General features: G+C 38.5%; 1 protein-coding gene across 1 annotated transcript in view; it reads right to left on the bottom strand.

Moving 5' to 3' along the window:
* Positions 1 to 15273, bottom strand: part of GPM6A (glycoprotein M6A) — a 54179-nt gene extending 38906 nt beyond the window's left edge. The window contains exon 1 of the mRNA XM_053459635.1: positions 14764 to 15273. Coding sequence (XP_053315610.1) covers positions 14764 to 14800 — 37 coding nt within the window. The 5' untranslated portion in view covers positions 14801 to 15273. The remainder of the gene's footprint in view (positions 1 to 14763) is intronic.
* Positions 15274 to 16204: the final 931 nt, after the last annotated feature.

Below are 16204 nucleotides of genomic sequence, written 5' to 3'. Positions count from 1 at the left end.
AATTGCAAGCACCTCTCGATTATGGCTCTAATCCCACCCACACAATAAAAACAGCATAACGTGTGCAATGCCAGATGCTACTGCAGCTGAAATCAGTGAACACAGCTATTCGTAGCTACATGGCCCAGCACTAGATGCACACATGGTGTCTCTGAAAGGGAGAATCTTGGGAACCTGATGAAGGGAGCGTGTATATGTATATATGTATGTATGTATGTACATCTGTGGCTGAGTCTTGTTAAATTATGTGACACGTATGTTTTAAATACTTGTCATTTGTTTGAAAATACTGTGTGCAGTAGTTTGACCGACAATGCTAACTGTGTTTGAATGTATGTCGGTATGGCTGAGAGTAGTCAGAGATGTACGATATGTATGTTGTTTGAGTGTATTACACAAAAGAGGTACATAATGTATAAATCAATCCCCAATTTGCATATCTTGTAAAGCCAACCAACAACAAGCTATCTAAGCTACATGCATGATTAAACAATATCACACAAGTTCACCTTGCATATGCTCAAATTTAAAACAGCAAATAGGATACGTGACATACATGGAGATCTCGGCACAATCTTGCTACAGAGACAATACAGTTACAAACATCTTTCATACAGTGTTCTTGCAGTTTGCATTTAATGGCTTTCTGAGCATTACATGTCAGCTAAAAAAAAAAGCCCAGTGCTCTAAGAACAATATGCCTTACAACCAACAGGATTGACGCCACAAATTAATATTTTATTCAGTAAGCGCAAAAAAACTCATTAAATCCTGTCTAGAAGAGTACCTTTTGTTAACCCGGCAGACTAAATCAGAACACCTCACGCATGACCATCTGTTAGACTTCAGCTGCAACGGTCACTAATCCTCATGAGACAATTGTTCCTAATTATCTAAAGATTACAATGTCTAGAAGGAGAAAGGCCATTATTCAGTGTAAGTGGTTATAACAAAGAGGCACTGAAACTGTAGAGAGAGGACGCTTCCGTGCTGTGATTGCTACTGACAAAAGTGACGAGACGCTGAAATACCCAACAGATTGTTATCAAGACAGGGTGAAATTCACTCTTCTCTTATGTTCTGTTATTACATAGATTAAATGCATACAGAGATTTAATCGGTTCGGTCTATTTTTTTTCCAGTACCCTCTGAAGGTGATTTAAGAATACGTTATGGTCAGAACCTCTTACTTGGTACATGGTTGCTTAGACCTATGTAGCAAGGAAGAACAGAGAACCTAAAACCATGGAACGTGCTCTGCATTATTATGTCGTCAAAGACACTCTATAGTTTTGTCTGCTCCTGTCAGAAGCATTTGGTAACCAAAGGCTTCCAATCCCAATGTGCGCATGTTTAATCGACCACCGTGGTTGCCATGCCAACAGGGAAAGGGAATTCAGAGCTTACAGTAGGCATTTCAATACAGTGACCCAATTACTGTCAACAAATTCATGGGGACAATAGCGAGTAACGCATTACTGAGATTAAATCTAACAGAAATATCTCGATGGCTGAAAATAAAATCTTATATTTAGAGGCATCATCTATTAAAATCCTTATTATGCTTTATAATCTCCCCATACACAATTAGACACTGTATAATCACTATTATTGAGTGCGGTACATTTGTACTTACCTGACAGAAAACAATAACTACGCTCCTGCCAATCATAGTTTTAACCAATAAAAGATTCACCTTGTTTAGTTAACAATACAATATTATACACAATTTGGAAGCAAACACAATGCTTTCCAGGATTTAACAATGCAGAAGGAGTCCGAAATGACAATTTATCTTTGCATCGACAATAAGAATTTAGCTATTTGTTTTCTAGAAAGCCACAGTTTAAATTAGCTCATCATTTTTGCAATTACTACGCAGGGAAAGGCTTTCAAACGCATTATATCAGCATACTAGGAGAGAAACTCTCGGCTCCCATAATTAGTAGTTGGAACAATCATTAGAATGCTTATTTATGTATTTTATCAGATGCATCACAGAAGTGCTGATGCTGGTTAAACGCAAAGCTTAATGACTGAGTAAATAATGCCGAGGTTTCTCCCTGATGAAAATACAGTGTATCAAGAGGTTGTCAACATCCGTAATGATTTGTTTAACCAAATAAGAAAAATACTACCGCAGTTCTACTTCTGATGGGTCCATAATAATTTACAGACAAAGGTTAATATCAGAAACAGTATCTAGAGACATACCTAAGCCTGTGTTGCTCAGTTCATGCAGTCAGAACGTTGTTGACAACCCTTCAGTGTCTCCTCAGAAGTTCAAGTTGATGTTGAAGTGTGTATAACTCAATCTACAGGCAAAGCTACTCTTTTTTCCAATTCTGTCTTTCCTGCGATTCCCACCCAAATCTACATCCAAATCCCAGCAGCACCTAGATAATATACTCTGTGCACCCCTATGAGATTATTTAACCATTACAGGAGGACTGTACAGGAAACAAGTGAAGGATGCCAGAGCATACTGTCCACTTGTGTATGCACAAACATAAAACAGGGGCATTAAAATGTACAGTAAATGTGGGATAATACTGGCTGCATGCTCAATGTGTTTATTCACATAAGAGAGTTTGCAGGAGAGCTGTGGATTCATCTTGCGCGTCACTAATCATTAGGAAAGCCACAGCTGGCCCTGTACAATGTATAATTCAATTTAGAGTAGAGCCCTGCGCGGGACTGCTTTTTGAACCTCGCTCCCGCTGATTTTTTGCCCAATCTCGCCCGCTTCCGCAATGTGGGTGTCCCACTTCTGCCCGCTCCCCCACATTTGTGGCCAATCACGCCCACCTCCTTACCTGAACTGCAGATTTCCTGCGCAGTCCCGCAAGGCTGCCCTCGAGTTGCTCCCTCACAGCGTCTCTTCTCTTGCTCCGCTCAGGAACAAGGAGGAGTCACGGGAAGTGACGTCACATTACGTGACTCCGTTTTGTTCCTGGGCGGAGCAAGACAGGAGACACTGTAAGGGAGCAGCGAGAAGGCAGCCTTGCGGGACTGTGGGGGATTACGAGGACCTGCAGGTACAGTGTCTGACCACCCGCCCACAGCACCAGCAAGACTGCCTGTGCCCGCAAGATTTTTGGCAGGTCCCGCGGGACCCGCCTCAATGCAGTCCTCTACTTTGGAGAACTCTCCCTATTACTGCAGAAGAAGCTCACTGGAGTTGGACCTTCATAATGTATAGTGGAGTTCAGGAGTTGGAACTACAGCACCCCAGACCTTTCCCTTTGGTAAATAAACCCCAATGAGGTAAGGTCTTAATGATACAAATGTGTACAATCTCGAATAATAGCATATTAATAGGATCCCCACATAATACTCTCCTTTCTAAGATGTGCTTTCCACTTTAGCACGCAATACTGAAACAAAATCTTCATAAGGCAAAATAGTGGACATTCAATTCATAATTCATTTATTTCTTCCAAGGATATACCAGATGCATACCAATGGAGTTAAATGTCATGAAGTTAATAATGTCAGTAATGCAAAGCACTAAGTAATGCATACCCTCAGGTGAGGAGAAGTGATATATAATTCAATTCAAATAGTATCATTAATTAGCTTTTCTAGCTTTAGCCATACATTGGCTAAAATTTTAAAAACCACAAGGTATGAAGTTTAACAACCAAGATCATTAAGGCTACAATGCATGTTTTATTCAGAGAGAACCAAATGTGAGATGATGACATCATATAACACATTACTGATAAACAATGTTCATCAATCAGATTCATTAGATTCATGTTAGATTCATATTCAGAGGAATAGAATGTAATATACCGCTGGTATAGATTGTTTACGGTTTGAGAGGAATATCGGTATATCATCAGCAAAATCCACTATTTTTAATTCAACTTTGCGTATTTGAAAGCCCTGGACGCTGGTGCCCAACTCCAGCATAAAAAGCAATGATGGCTCCAGTGTTAGATCAAAGAAGAGTGAAGGGAGGGGACAACCCTGCTTCACTCCGTGCTTGAACCTGTATGGAGCCTGTGCACAGCTTCCATACAGTTCATAAAAGGCAACGTGCAGCTTTAAGATACAGCGTGCTGGAATATTAAATCATATCCCAGCCCTCTGCTTCTTAAATTGCAACAAAGATGGTGACCATGGAGGAGGAGGTCTACTTCAAATACATCATATTACAGATGACGTTACATACACATTACATATTTATTTAAATTACATTACATATTACCTTAACCCTTTATACATCAACTAGTTAACCTGAGGAGCAAACTCAACTAAAAAATAATCGTCATAAAGTGTTTCCTATGTAGTTTTGAATAATAATCATATATCTGGTTTATTTGTAGTTTGCATCCTTTTGCTTAGACATTGCTCTGCCAGTTTACTGGCTTGTGCCTAATGAGCTTCACCTGTGGAAAAAATCCTTCACTGTATAACGGTAGAGCTCTCATAAGGGGGGTATCCAAGCATCAGGGCGGGACTATGAACCTAAGGAGTGTGGTTAGTGATATGAGGGGCAGGGCTAGCCCTAAATAGCATTAATTAAGTTGAGAGATGGATGGGACTTAGATAAAGAGGAGAGCGATCCAGAGACCCTGGAAAGCAGCACTTCACCCAAAGACTCCACGTCAGACGAGGAGAGTTCACGGGTATGTGTGTTCTGCATAAATCCAGATTATCTGTCAAAAGTAAGTATGCTTTCAGCGAGAATATGACAGAGAGGACAAAATTGGTGTGGTCAATGGTTTGTACACTGTAGCCACTATAGAGGGAATTGTCATGAGAATTTGCAGGAGACTTTGACTCCCTCAATAAACTATACATTATGAAACGCAATCCACGGCAACTTTTTTTTTCTTACAAGAATGGCTGAGCTAGTCCTGCTTAGTGCATAGTTTAGTTATTGAAATCACTTTCAAGAAATCTCACCTCTTTAAACATACTTTGTACAGGGTCACCCAAGCTATTATAGGAGCAAACTCTCCTGAAAACTCCCTTTTAGGTGAAAAAATCTCATTTGTGTCTCTTTATCCAAAGATTCTAACAACTTCTTTCTCAAAAGAAGGTAGGAGACAGTGTGGTTCAGCCATGACTCTAAACAATTAAAATAGCAGCTACCATACCTGCAGTAGTTTCATTTAAATATAGTTCCTGGAGCATCTCCTTTAAATGCAGTCTCAGTTTTTGTCCTATGAAAAGCCTGCCCTGAGAGTTGAATTTTGTCTGTTAAAGAATATCCCAGTAAATCATAGACATGTTTTTTGTGTGTGTGAATGTACAACTTGCGAAGTTCCAAAAATGTGTTGAATTATATAAAACTTTTCCATCACAATAAACAAAATACAATACACCAAAATGTTAGTACTCTCAGACTGCTCAGGATAGATCGGTTTGGCCAACGGTGATATACAAATTACCGTATTTGCTCGATTATAAGACGACCCTGATTATAAGACGACCCCCCAAAATCTAAATATTAATTTAGGAAAAAAACAAAAAGCCTGAATATAAGACTACCCTATAGGAAAAAAAGTTTTACTAGTAAATATTAATTCATGTAAACAATATTTTCATATTTAATAAAAGCTATGATTGAGAAAAATATATATTTTTTTATTTCCTTTTATTTGCCAACCTGCCCCCCCAGTTATGCACACTCTGCCCCCAGAAATGCCTTATACCCCCTATTTGCCACTCTGCCCCATGATATGCCTTTTAATCCCCTATATGCCAGAGTGGCATATAGGGGGTTAAAAGGCATATCATGGGGCAGAGTGGCATATAGGGGGTTAAAAGGCATTTCTGGAGATATATATAACTGCTAACAGCAATCACACCCCTATCAAGCCAAGGCAGCCAGTACATGCTGGAACCTAGGATGATAGGAGTGTGAGTACAGCCTCCCTATGCCATGCTACAACCCCCACCCTTACACATCCATACTAACACACACTCATTCACAAACATTTAAATACTCATTCATTCCATTAATCACATATACACACACACGCTCAAACCCCCCAGCCCCCCACCCCCTTACCTGAACTGCTGATCTCTCACTCAAGACTTCTGCAGGGGCCCGCTGTGCGTGCAACTTCTCTGGCCCCGCCCCCAGAGGAAGGAGGGGGAGGCAGAGTTTTGTGACACGCTGCTAGCTTCTTGTTCTCCTGCTGCTCGCGACCAAAGCCCGGTAAGTAGCATGGCCCCACCGGACATTTTGAGGTCTGATTAGTAGACGACCTCGATTATAAGACGAGGGGTATTTTTCAGAGCATTTGCTCTGAAAAAAACCTCGTCTTATAATCGAGCAAATACGGTATATATAATTCATATGAGTCTCGTAATTTAGAACTTGTTAGATGTGAATTCTATGATAATGTCAACTGAGATTCTGTTAGCACAGACAATAGAAAGCATTCTTTTCCTTTATTATGTCCAACATGGGATCTCAATATAAAAGAAAAAAATGCACAGATGTTGCTGTTCATAGTACAGACGATGGTAATGGTCTTAACAGATTGTTTTCAAACATCCGTGCATAATAGTTTTCGACATAAGGAGTGCACTATATCGGAAAACTTGTTTAAGATACCCAAGTAATGTAAAAATACTCAACAGATATGTGCCTTAAATAAATATAATTCTTCCTGAATTAAATAGCGTGAGACTAGATAACTTAATGGGTACTAACCCTCTTCTACAATGGGATAGAAATCTAGGGCTGATAATCCATACAGATGTTAGTTTGTAGCTCAGGATGTGTTGGTAATCCACTGTCTCCATGATCCATCAAGATACACTCTTCCGGTTATAACATCATTCCCTTTAGATACATCTTTCTACACACCACTTGATATCCTGCAACTCCATTACACCAGTAGGTCTGGCTGTGAAGCACATTTTACCAGCTTCAGCAATAATATATCTTTTGAATTTTTAAAACTTACTCTAGAAGCCACTAACCAATTCTCCAGAGAGCCGTGTAACATCACAAGGAGGTAGAAACTACTATACATCAACTCCAAGCTTCTAAAGGAAGCACGGAAATATGTCTTAGAGTACAGTCTATCAGGAAGCTTTCTTTAAAAATGTATGAGATGCTCACGCTCCTCTAAAGTAATCTCACAGAGGCAGATGGAAAGGTTATGGTGTGAAGAAATACTAATAACAATGAAATGATTACACGGAATGATAGTTGTTAGTTATTTAGGTAACCAAATAAGTAATTTACAAAATGCATCTAACACAAAATAGCACATTGTGGCTAAAAACTAGTAATACAGGGCTAACAAGTGATCATCAATGCTCTATGTGAAATGTCAATTCCTAGGAAGGTTACTCAACTGGTAAGGATAATAAAAAGAGAAGGGAAAGTTAAAAATAAAACAAAGCAGTTGTACTAACAGCACAGTGAGTGATATGTAGATATGAAACTTAGCCATGGAATTTTTAAAAAAAACAATATAGCAGAAGTTTTTGGGGAGTTAAGGTAATATAAATGATGGTTTTACATCTTCTATTATTACTAAGATTATGACAAAAGTAAAAAAAAAAATACAGGAATAACAAAATATCCCATATTAAAGGTTCCAATGTTGGCTGAGCTACGAAGAAATCATTAAAAGAATTTACCACCAGATTGTGTTAACACGGAAGAATGAAAAACGTCAGATGTGAAACACAGGAGTTGTGAACCACAATTAATAAAGTGTTGGCAGGGCAATGGTGTGAAGTACGGAATACATTTGAAGACGTTTCATTTAGGGGAAGGGTGAGTCACACAGATAATACGGCATTGTGTATCCAGCTCAGTCTAGTCAGCGTTATGTGTAAATTATTGTAACACATACTTTTTAAAGAAAGTAAAATATCACTAATAAATTGAGTTTTTAAGAAATATTAAATTTCACAACCTAGATGATCTCCGATCTTAGTTGTTATGTCTATTTGCAACATTTAAAATATTAATCATGTTTCTTATTTTCTCTAGTGGGGTATATGGGAGCTGCCATGTTACTGCGGCATCACTCATCTCAAAGACCATTGTCTCTGATGCTATTTGCTAAAACAACAGTTCCAGAGTTCACAAAGTATGTCACAATGGTGACATCACTGCATAATTATTTTTAAATGTTACCAAATTTGTATTTATTTTTATAACTATTTTCTTATAGGTCACAGTGTGTTCTGGAGTGGGTTTTCGGTGTCACTGAATTCCTCACTATCAAGGCATTTCAGCGACACCACTGAAGCTTAGAAGGCGATCAGCTACGTTCTTTTCAATCAGGCGCCTGCTGCCATATAATATATAGCAGCAATACCGTTTAAGCGAAGGCTTATTTACGCGTTTTAAGCAAGATTTATTTAATGCCAGGCACGTCATTGGTCGTTAACTGACCATTTTTTTGTGATGTGATTTTTCCGTGATGTGTCCAGGGTTAAAATGTTGCATAGAACCCAAGAGTATATTTATGTATTTATTTACTGTGGGTGTTGCGCTCTATGTGGGAGGCTGTCCCAACTTTTGTAGATTAGTTATATTTGACAACCTTTACACTTTACCTATAAAAGCCTGTATTCATTTTTATCAGTTAACTGAATATTAAGTAAGATATGGGAGTGTTTTCCCAGGAAAAAAGTATTCAAACACAATAAAACGTAACTTTTGATAAATCAAGTAAAATTCCTCAATTACATTTTTTTTGCTCCTGACAAAGCCGGTACATGAAACGCACTTTGGGTGCTCGTTTCTCTACCTCGTTCCGCTATACCTGTTTATTTCAATCAGAGCTGCTCTCGATTAATTTATTTGATTAGGGATTACCGGGACACACAACATTTCTGCTAATGGTCTCCTGTGCTCCATCACATTTTCCAAGAGGTGTAAATTACGGATTGACTCTATCTGGAGTGTTGGGGCATTGCTTCAAATTCAGATTAGCTTTGTTAGACGGTAGCGTGCAGGCTAGTGGATAGTCTTTTTTCCTTCCCCTAGCTCCAGTTTCATTTGGGGCTAGAATTTTATTTGGCATTTAAGGATTTTACATGATTTATTAAAAGTGTAAAAAAAAAAAAAAAAAGCCCTGGTCCTGACATGAAAAGGAGTGCATAGAAAACCCATAAAGCCCAGAAATGATCCAGTAATATCTTGGCTACACTAGATAGTTATATGTGGAATTGTAAGTTAAATATAAAAAGCTTCAGGTAGCCCAAAATCTTTATTTCAGAGAAGCCTGGGGGAATAGCCCTCTTGCCCCTTTCTAGTCCACCCCTGCACTTCTATTACTGTGCATTATGAAAGTCGAACTTGATTAAGCCCCCCCTGTGAGAAGGACTGCATATTGCATTGTTAAGAATGGATCAGGTGGGCTCAACTCAGCCCTTCTCGGAGAAGAAATTCATAGGGTCAACCCTTGGTAATGCATACTTCCTTTGCTATGATGCTTTATGATCACCTACAATTGAATATGCACAGAATAATTCCCCAAATGATCAAATCTAATTTAGAAGGTTAAACGTATGTGTATATTTTCCTTTATTAAATTCTATTTATGAGATTCCTGCTTTAAGGTACAACTTGGAGGGTGTCGGGAAAAGGTTTTCTACACCTTGTTTATATTTGACAGAAAAAAAAACGTAAGTGGTAAAAAAAAAACACATACTATCACGTGTTTTTTTGAGGAGTAGACATTGAGTTGTAAATGATATACACTTTATGTATGAAAACATACTTATGCTGGCCATAGGAAATTCCCCTTTAGTGTATGTGTGCCTGAAAACCAGCTCCATGAATAATACCGTACAAAATTATATATTTTATCCGCAATGCTAAAATGTGAACTATTTTTCAAAATTTGTCATAGCAAGATAATTAAATTAATAGCTGTCAGGGAAAAAAGCCAGTGCTGCAATTTTCCTTGTTTTTAATTATCATTGCTTGCTCCCTGGGTATGCAAACGATTCAATGTACTTTTGATTGTGCACTCAATATTTATGACTTTAATAATGTCCTAATGTTTATTCACCCCGCAAAAACAGAAACAACTTTCTATGCTTCTATTAAATGTCCAAAAAAAAAATGCTGTAATGAAAAGATTCCTTTTGCTCTCAACTTTTACCGCTAGTCACCGGCAAGAAAGTGCTCCTGTTGAAATCAATAGGAGTACTTTCTGTGCATGTGCACTTGGCGTTTGCACCTTTGGAACTGTTTACTGTTTTTACTGTTGTCGGGATTACTGTTGCTTCTTAATACAAGTCAGAAAAAAGGGCACAGTACTTGGGTAATATAGTAGAAAAACTGCTTTAATGTATTACTTGACAGCGGACCCCAAAAATCACTAATGTTTCGGAGCAACAGAGCTCCTTTATCACAGTGTACAGCCCCTGGAGGAGCTTGGTCGCTCCGAAACATTAGTGATTTTTTGGGGTCCGCTGTCCAGTAGTAGTGACAGAAAGTGTTTATACTGCGCTACCTGAGCACTGTGTCCTTTTTTTTCAGTAGTGTTTTTGGACACAAAACCTGCACAGGATTTAACCCTTTACTTGTCGTGGGTGCTGTAAGTACCTTAACACATTTTTTTAAAATATTTTGCTCCTTAGTACTATTATCTCCCATCGATGACTGTTGGCGTGGTGTTGCGACACGGTACAGAACAGGTTGGTGGTGAGTGTGTGTGCATGCGCAGTTAATACAATGTAAATAGCTGGGGAGCAGGGAAAGTGATCTTAAAGCAGTGAAACATTGGAACAAAAGCATTCCCACTGAAAGTGCACAGATGGTTGTTACGTTAAACGCCTTTGAAATCTCACGCAAGCCAGTCCTGTAGCTGGCGGTGAACATAGCGAGCATGCGCACAAGTAAGCAGGACCTGGGGCGCAGACACACAGTGCAAATGCACAGAAGGGGATTTTGATGAATCCCGTCAAGCATTTGTGCTGGAAAAAATGTAATTTTAAATTTCACAAGCTCATATTTGACAATTCTCACATTTCATTTGCATATGATCCAGGAAGAGAAACAAATACATTGAAAGAACGTAACCAAAGCCTGTTTTTTTACAGAAACAAATTGTATCAGTATGCTTACGGTGCCTGAAAACAGGTTTATAGCCGACACACTTACAAAATGGCCATATACATATTTAATAAATGAAATCGCATACAAGGGGCACTGAAAAGTACCCTCTATTACCTTTCATAGAAAGTACACACTTCCACAATGACACAATGTAACATAATGAGGGGGAGGGGAACCTGTGAGTACGCGGCAATATAATCAGGATTATAATGAGGGCCTAATGTAAGCGCAAATTGCAGTGAGCTAATTGATGTAAATGGAAGACAGCCTGCACCCTGCAGCGCTATGTGTGTCCAAAAATAATTCTATTATATTTAACCTTTGTAGATTCCCATGCAGGCTTCTATACGCTGATGAATAATAATATGATGAAGCACTGCTTTGATTCACATTTTAAAACTGTGTATATTTCAAAACAACATAAACAGTCCAGGCATTAAACAAGGACGTTAATATTCCTTAATAATTGATTCTCAATAACTCATAGGGTAGGAAACGCAATGGTGCCCTCATCAAAGCAATCAGATGAAAACGGATTGTGCTGTGATATACGTCTGCTGTAGTTGTAAACGCTTACACCGGCTGTCAGTTGTCAACAGCAATTATTATAGTGATCAATAACCCTTTGAAGAAAAATAACTGGTCTGTTAAAACCTTAAAAATATGGTCTGTAGGATTCCATTGTCAACTATAGCCGACGATGTTACACCTGAGCCAAGTGGACCATGAGAAAAGAGCTACCTTTATACAGCAATAACAATATCAGGCTAGTAATAAATATCATTAAGCTCGGGTATGTTTAAGCTCGGGTATGTTTAAAGGAACAGTGCGTGTGCCATTTTATAATGAAGAATGCACATTATTACATATTCTTTGCCTGTAATAATAATAAGACTTACCTTGTTAAAACACCTCCTCTGCTGTCCTTATCCTGTGCCAATTTGGTGCTTGATTGGTGCCTGAAGCAGCCAATCACTGACAGAAAAGCACTCCCATAGAAATGAATGGAAACTTTTGGCCCAGGTACAGTGGTATTTTTTTTTTTACAGGTAAATAATGCATATTAATGTACTTTTTACAAAGTATTTTAATATCTATTCTTTGTTGGCGAGGCTTTGTGGCTTATTATACTGTGCCTTTAGATAACTGTTGCATGTTTCAATTTGTCTTACTTTAAATTCAGATTGTATATGACACAATAGATATCACATAGATAAGTGTAGATATATTTAAAAGGAGAAAAAGAAATGAGTCCATCCAACCTTTCCATGGCACTAATAGATTTATTATTTCTGAAATTATTTAAAACAATTAAAGCTCTTCTAATAAACAAATGCTATTAGTCTTGAGCTACATTAATATGAGCTACATAACTATGACATCATACTTCAATAGCAGGATGCAACCAAAGATAGCTGAGGATTACAATTTCCCTAGATCTAAAGTGACCCTGTGTAACCCTTACTTGTTGGCAACTGTGAAACATATTTAGAATTTCATTCTAAATAACATCGCAAAATCAAAACTAACTCTGGAAGTAACATACATATATAAAAATGGTTACAATAACAAAAAGACGGCTGTCATGAAGGGTCAGTGAAACAGTTTGTAAATAATACAAATACACAAACTAAGGTTATGTATTTTTCAAGAATGCAGCTAATATTAAATTACCCCTTTATCTCATCTAAGATTAAATGCAAGAAGTGTGTTCCTTGATACAGGAGACAACCGGTCCCTTTTACTATTGGTAGTAGCTCTGCAGGTATGTGAATTAACACAAAAAGCAGAAATTCTAACATTCTTCAACACCGAGAAATCCAATCCCGAATTAACACAAATCGCATTCCTGTTTTCTATAATCTTCCACTGTGCCAAACCGTACCCTGAATAAAGCAAATCCCACAGATTGCTTCTTGTACTATTTCACAGTGACTGTCACGGCTAACGCCAATGCCTTGAATTCATATTCTTTACTACTCTTAAGATTTCATTCTATAGCCACGGCTGCAAAAATCGAAGACAAGCAGCCGAGTCGACCTCTTTATAGAGGTTGTTATATAGTGTTGATTCTCGCAAACAGGTTGATTATGTGATATATTTTCATATGGCATTTGTTCCATACTTCAGTGCTAATCCATAGTAGGCACAATAAATCAAACAATTTCCTTTCTTTAATACCGGGCTGCGGTTTTTCTGTCGCTTGAAAACTGATGAACCAAGACTTGTCAGAGAAACTAGAAGATTGTGCCAAAGCATGGCACTTACTTCTAAGTGCTGCCTCCACAGGATGTCAGTGTTGTAGAAATCGGCGGATCGGTAAATCTGTATTCTTTGCATGTTACACAAAGGTAGGGGGGAAAAAAGAGACACGACACTAGAAAGTCTGGAAGCCATACAGATTTGCTATATAAAGCGCAATTGAACATGGGCATCACGCCACACCGAATGTCATATTTATGCTAATATTTTTTTAAAAAAATTGTTTTAACAGCAATTTAACCCTTAAAGAATAAGCAGAGAGAAATAATAGTAGTGGATGAATGTGTTGATGATAAAACGCAAACACCTATAGTATGTAGTCCTGAATTGTAGTAACACAGTATTGTTACAGAAGCATATTGCTAGCTCCAACTCCGTCACAGGCATAATATTCTGTTTATAGCAGAGTAACAATTCAAACGCTATATGTTGGTGTTGAAATAGAGAGACAGCACAATCTGATTATCTGAATTAATATAAGTAGTAGCCACCGACAGGTTGTAGGATTAACAATAATAAATAATATATTCTTAAAGACTCCCAGGGCATAGTATATATATATATAGTAAAGGCGGTTGCTCTAAATGTATACACATTTCGCTGCACCTGCTAGTTACACATATGCAAGATCCTTAACAAAGACAAACAAGTCAGCGGAAAAAACGGGATTCATTTAGTGTAAGTAGGTCAGGTCTAATGAGAGAGCCCGACAGCAAAGATGAAAGATGTAGCAAATAAAAAATGACTGATCAGTCTGCATTATTCAGGAACGCGCTGTATCATCAAATGAATACAAAGATGTATCCAAGCCATATAGTCTACATGTAAGCGTGTCTGATCATGCAAAGACCGAATCATGTGTGTAAAGTGTGCGTAAGAGAGAGAGATCATGCTTACTGCATGACAGACGGAGGTCTTGTAAACAAAACATTCGAATGAAACCACTATGAGGCAGGCGATACTGGACAGCAAAAAAAGGGGTAGCATTCATTTGGTACTAAATGCCCAAGTATCAAACATCACCCCCTTTTAATAACATGCAAGACAGTATTCAAGATCACAATAGGGAAGAACAGTACTGTGTTCCAGGAGCTGAGATATATGGACACCTCTAAGACCTATGTAAATCCCATCTTAATTCAGCAATTGTCCTGCGCTCCACTGAATCATGGAATTAATGGCTGCATTGGCTCATTTAGGGGACAGAAAACAGCTACCTATACATACTGCTAGTGTCTGTCACACAGTTCACACAGAGGTCCCAATTTTCCCCAGCTAGACAAGCGTGAAAGCCTGAAATAAATGAAGATTAGGAGGTGTAGTGGGAGAGGAGGGGTCCATCCTGTGCCAGTGTAACATCCACTAAAATCTGATCCACTAAAATCTGATTTTTCTTTGCATAACAAGAGCTACAATGTGTCTCATCCTTTTGTTACCTTTCTGTGTCTGTCCTTCTTCCATGTTTTCTTCCATGGCCACCTCTTGTCTTTTTTGGAAGTGCTGTGCAGGAGAAGGAGAGTAGAAGGCGATCTGATGAGAGATGTGATGGGGTGAGCAGTAGTATGCGGGGCTTCAGAGCAGGACTAGGACTCCTTCACTGACTCTGCGCTCAGAGACAGCCTGTCAGGGGAAATTTCATTCAAACGACTGCTGTGAAGATGATCAATTTCTCTTCTCAAAGCTTCCCATTGTAAGCCCAGGGTTAGCAGGTACTGGGAAGCGTCTGGGGTTTCCTTAGCAGAGGAACATGTATGGGGTGGTGGCATGTGAAGCTGAGTTTGTTTGTTTCTATCAAGCCAGCACTTGCATGCACAGGGGGGGTTTGTATTGACGCCTGGGGTTGAAATTGGGAGAAGTCTGCAGTGGGAACAGATGAAGGGGCGTCTCTCATCAGAAAGCAGACCACCAACTGCAAATACCCCTACTTGCTGGCAAAGTGGAAAAGCCCGAATGTCTGTGGGCTCTGTCTGCTGCAGTAGATGCTGTTCTCTCAATTAGACTTATTACAGATCACATGCTATGCTAATTCTGGGGGATCTTTGTTCCATGTCTTTTATTCTTTCTATGTATGCATTTTTATGTGCTAATCCTAGTATGGAATGTAGTTAGAATAATGTAGGTTCACCGTTATGATGTCATCAAAAGGTAGACTTATAGGAGGAAATATGGATTTGAACATACAGAACACTGGTGATTGCAATACAGATCAAATAATAGCTTACACTGCTTTGTCCTCCAAAAACCATAGGGGGACATGCAGCTCACATTTAAAGTGCAATTATGAACAAGCTGGAATTGTTGGCAGTCTGATCTGAAATGCAAATCATAACCTGCAGTCTGATGTGAGCTGCTGCTTTTCATTTTTCTAAGTTCAAGCAACCTGTACATTTGATCAGGTGCCTCTATGCCATCCTAACTGAGCTGCCAGGGGTCCATCGGCACTAAATGGTTAACGCACAGCGCACTGTTACAGAAAGCTTTTAATTTAACTTCAAAAATAACTCATGTTAATGTGGTTTAGCCCATAAATGAAATTCCTTGACGACAAAGAACACAAAAAAAAAAAGCAGGATTTTTATTTTTTTTAAAAAGCATTTATTTTCTAAACCCATTTAGATTTCACCAGATTATGGCATGAACTACAAAGGATTAATTAAAGCCGTGGGTAGAATTTTCTAACAGCTGTTCTTCCAACCAATGCGATGCCATTTGGTTTTATTTATTGACGTCCCACAACATGTTTTGTTTTATTATTATTTTATTCATTATTTTTTGTTGTTAACTTGTGTGGTGCTCAACTTGCAGATGATAATTCTTCATGACAATTTGGCTGGATGTCCATTTTTTTTTTTTTCTTGTAGATTTATTTATTTCTTG

Source organism: Spea bombifrons, chromosome 1 (genome assembly GCF_027358695.1).
Source record: "Spea bombifrons isolate aSpeBom1 chromosome 1, aSpeBom1.2.pri, whole genome shotgun sequence".
Classification (NCBI taxonomy): Eukaryota; Metazoa; Chordata; class Amphibia; order Anura; family Pelobatidae; genus Spea; species Spea bombifrons.
The sequence above is the reverse complement of the archived record's forward strand: the minus strand, read 5'-3'. Positions and strand labels throughout refer to the sequence as shown.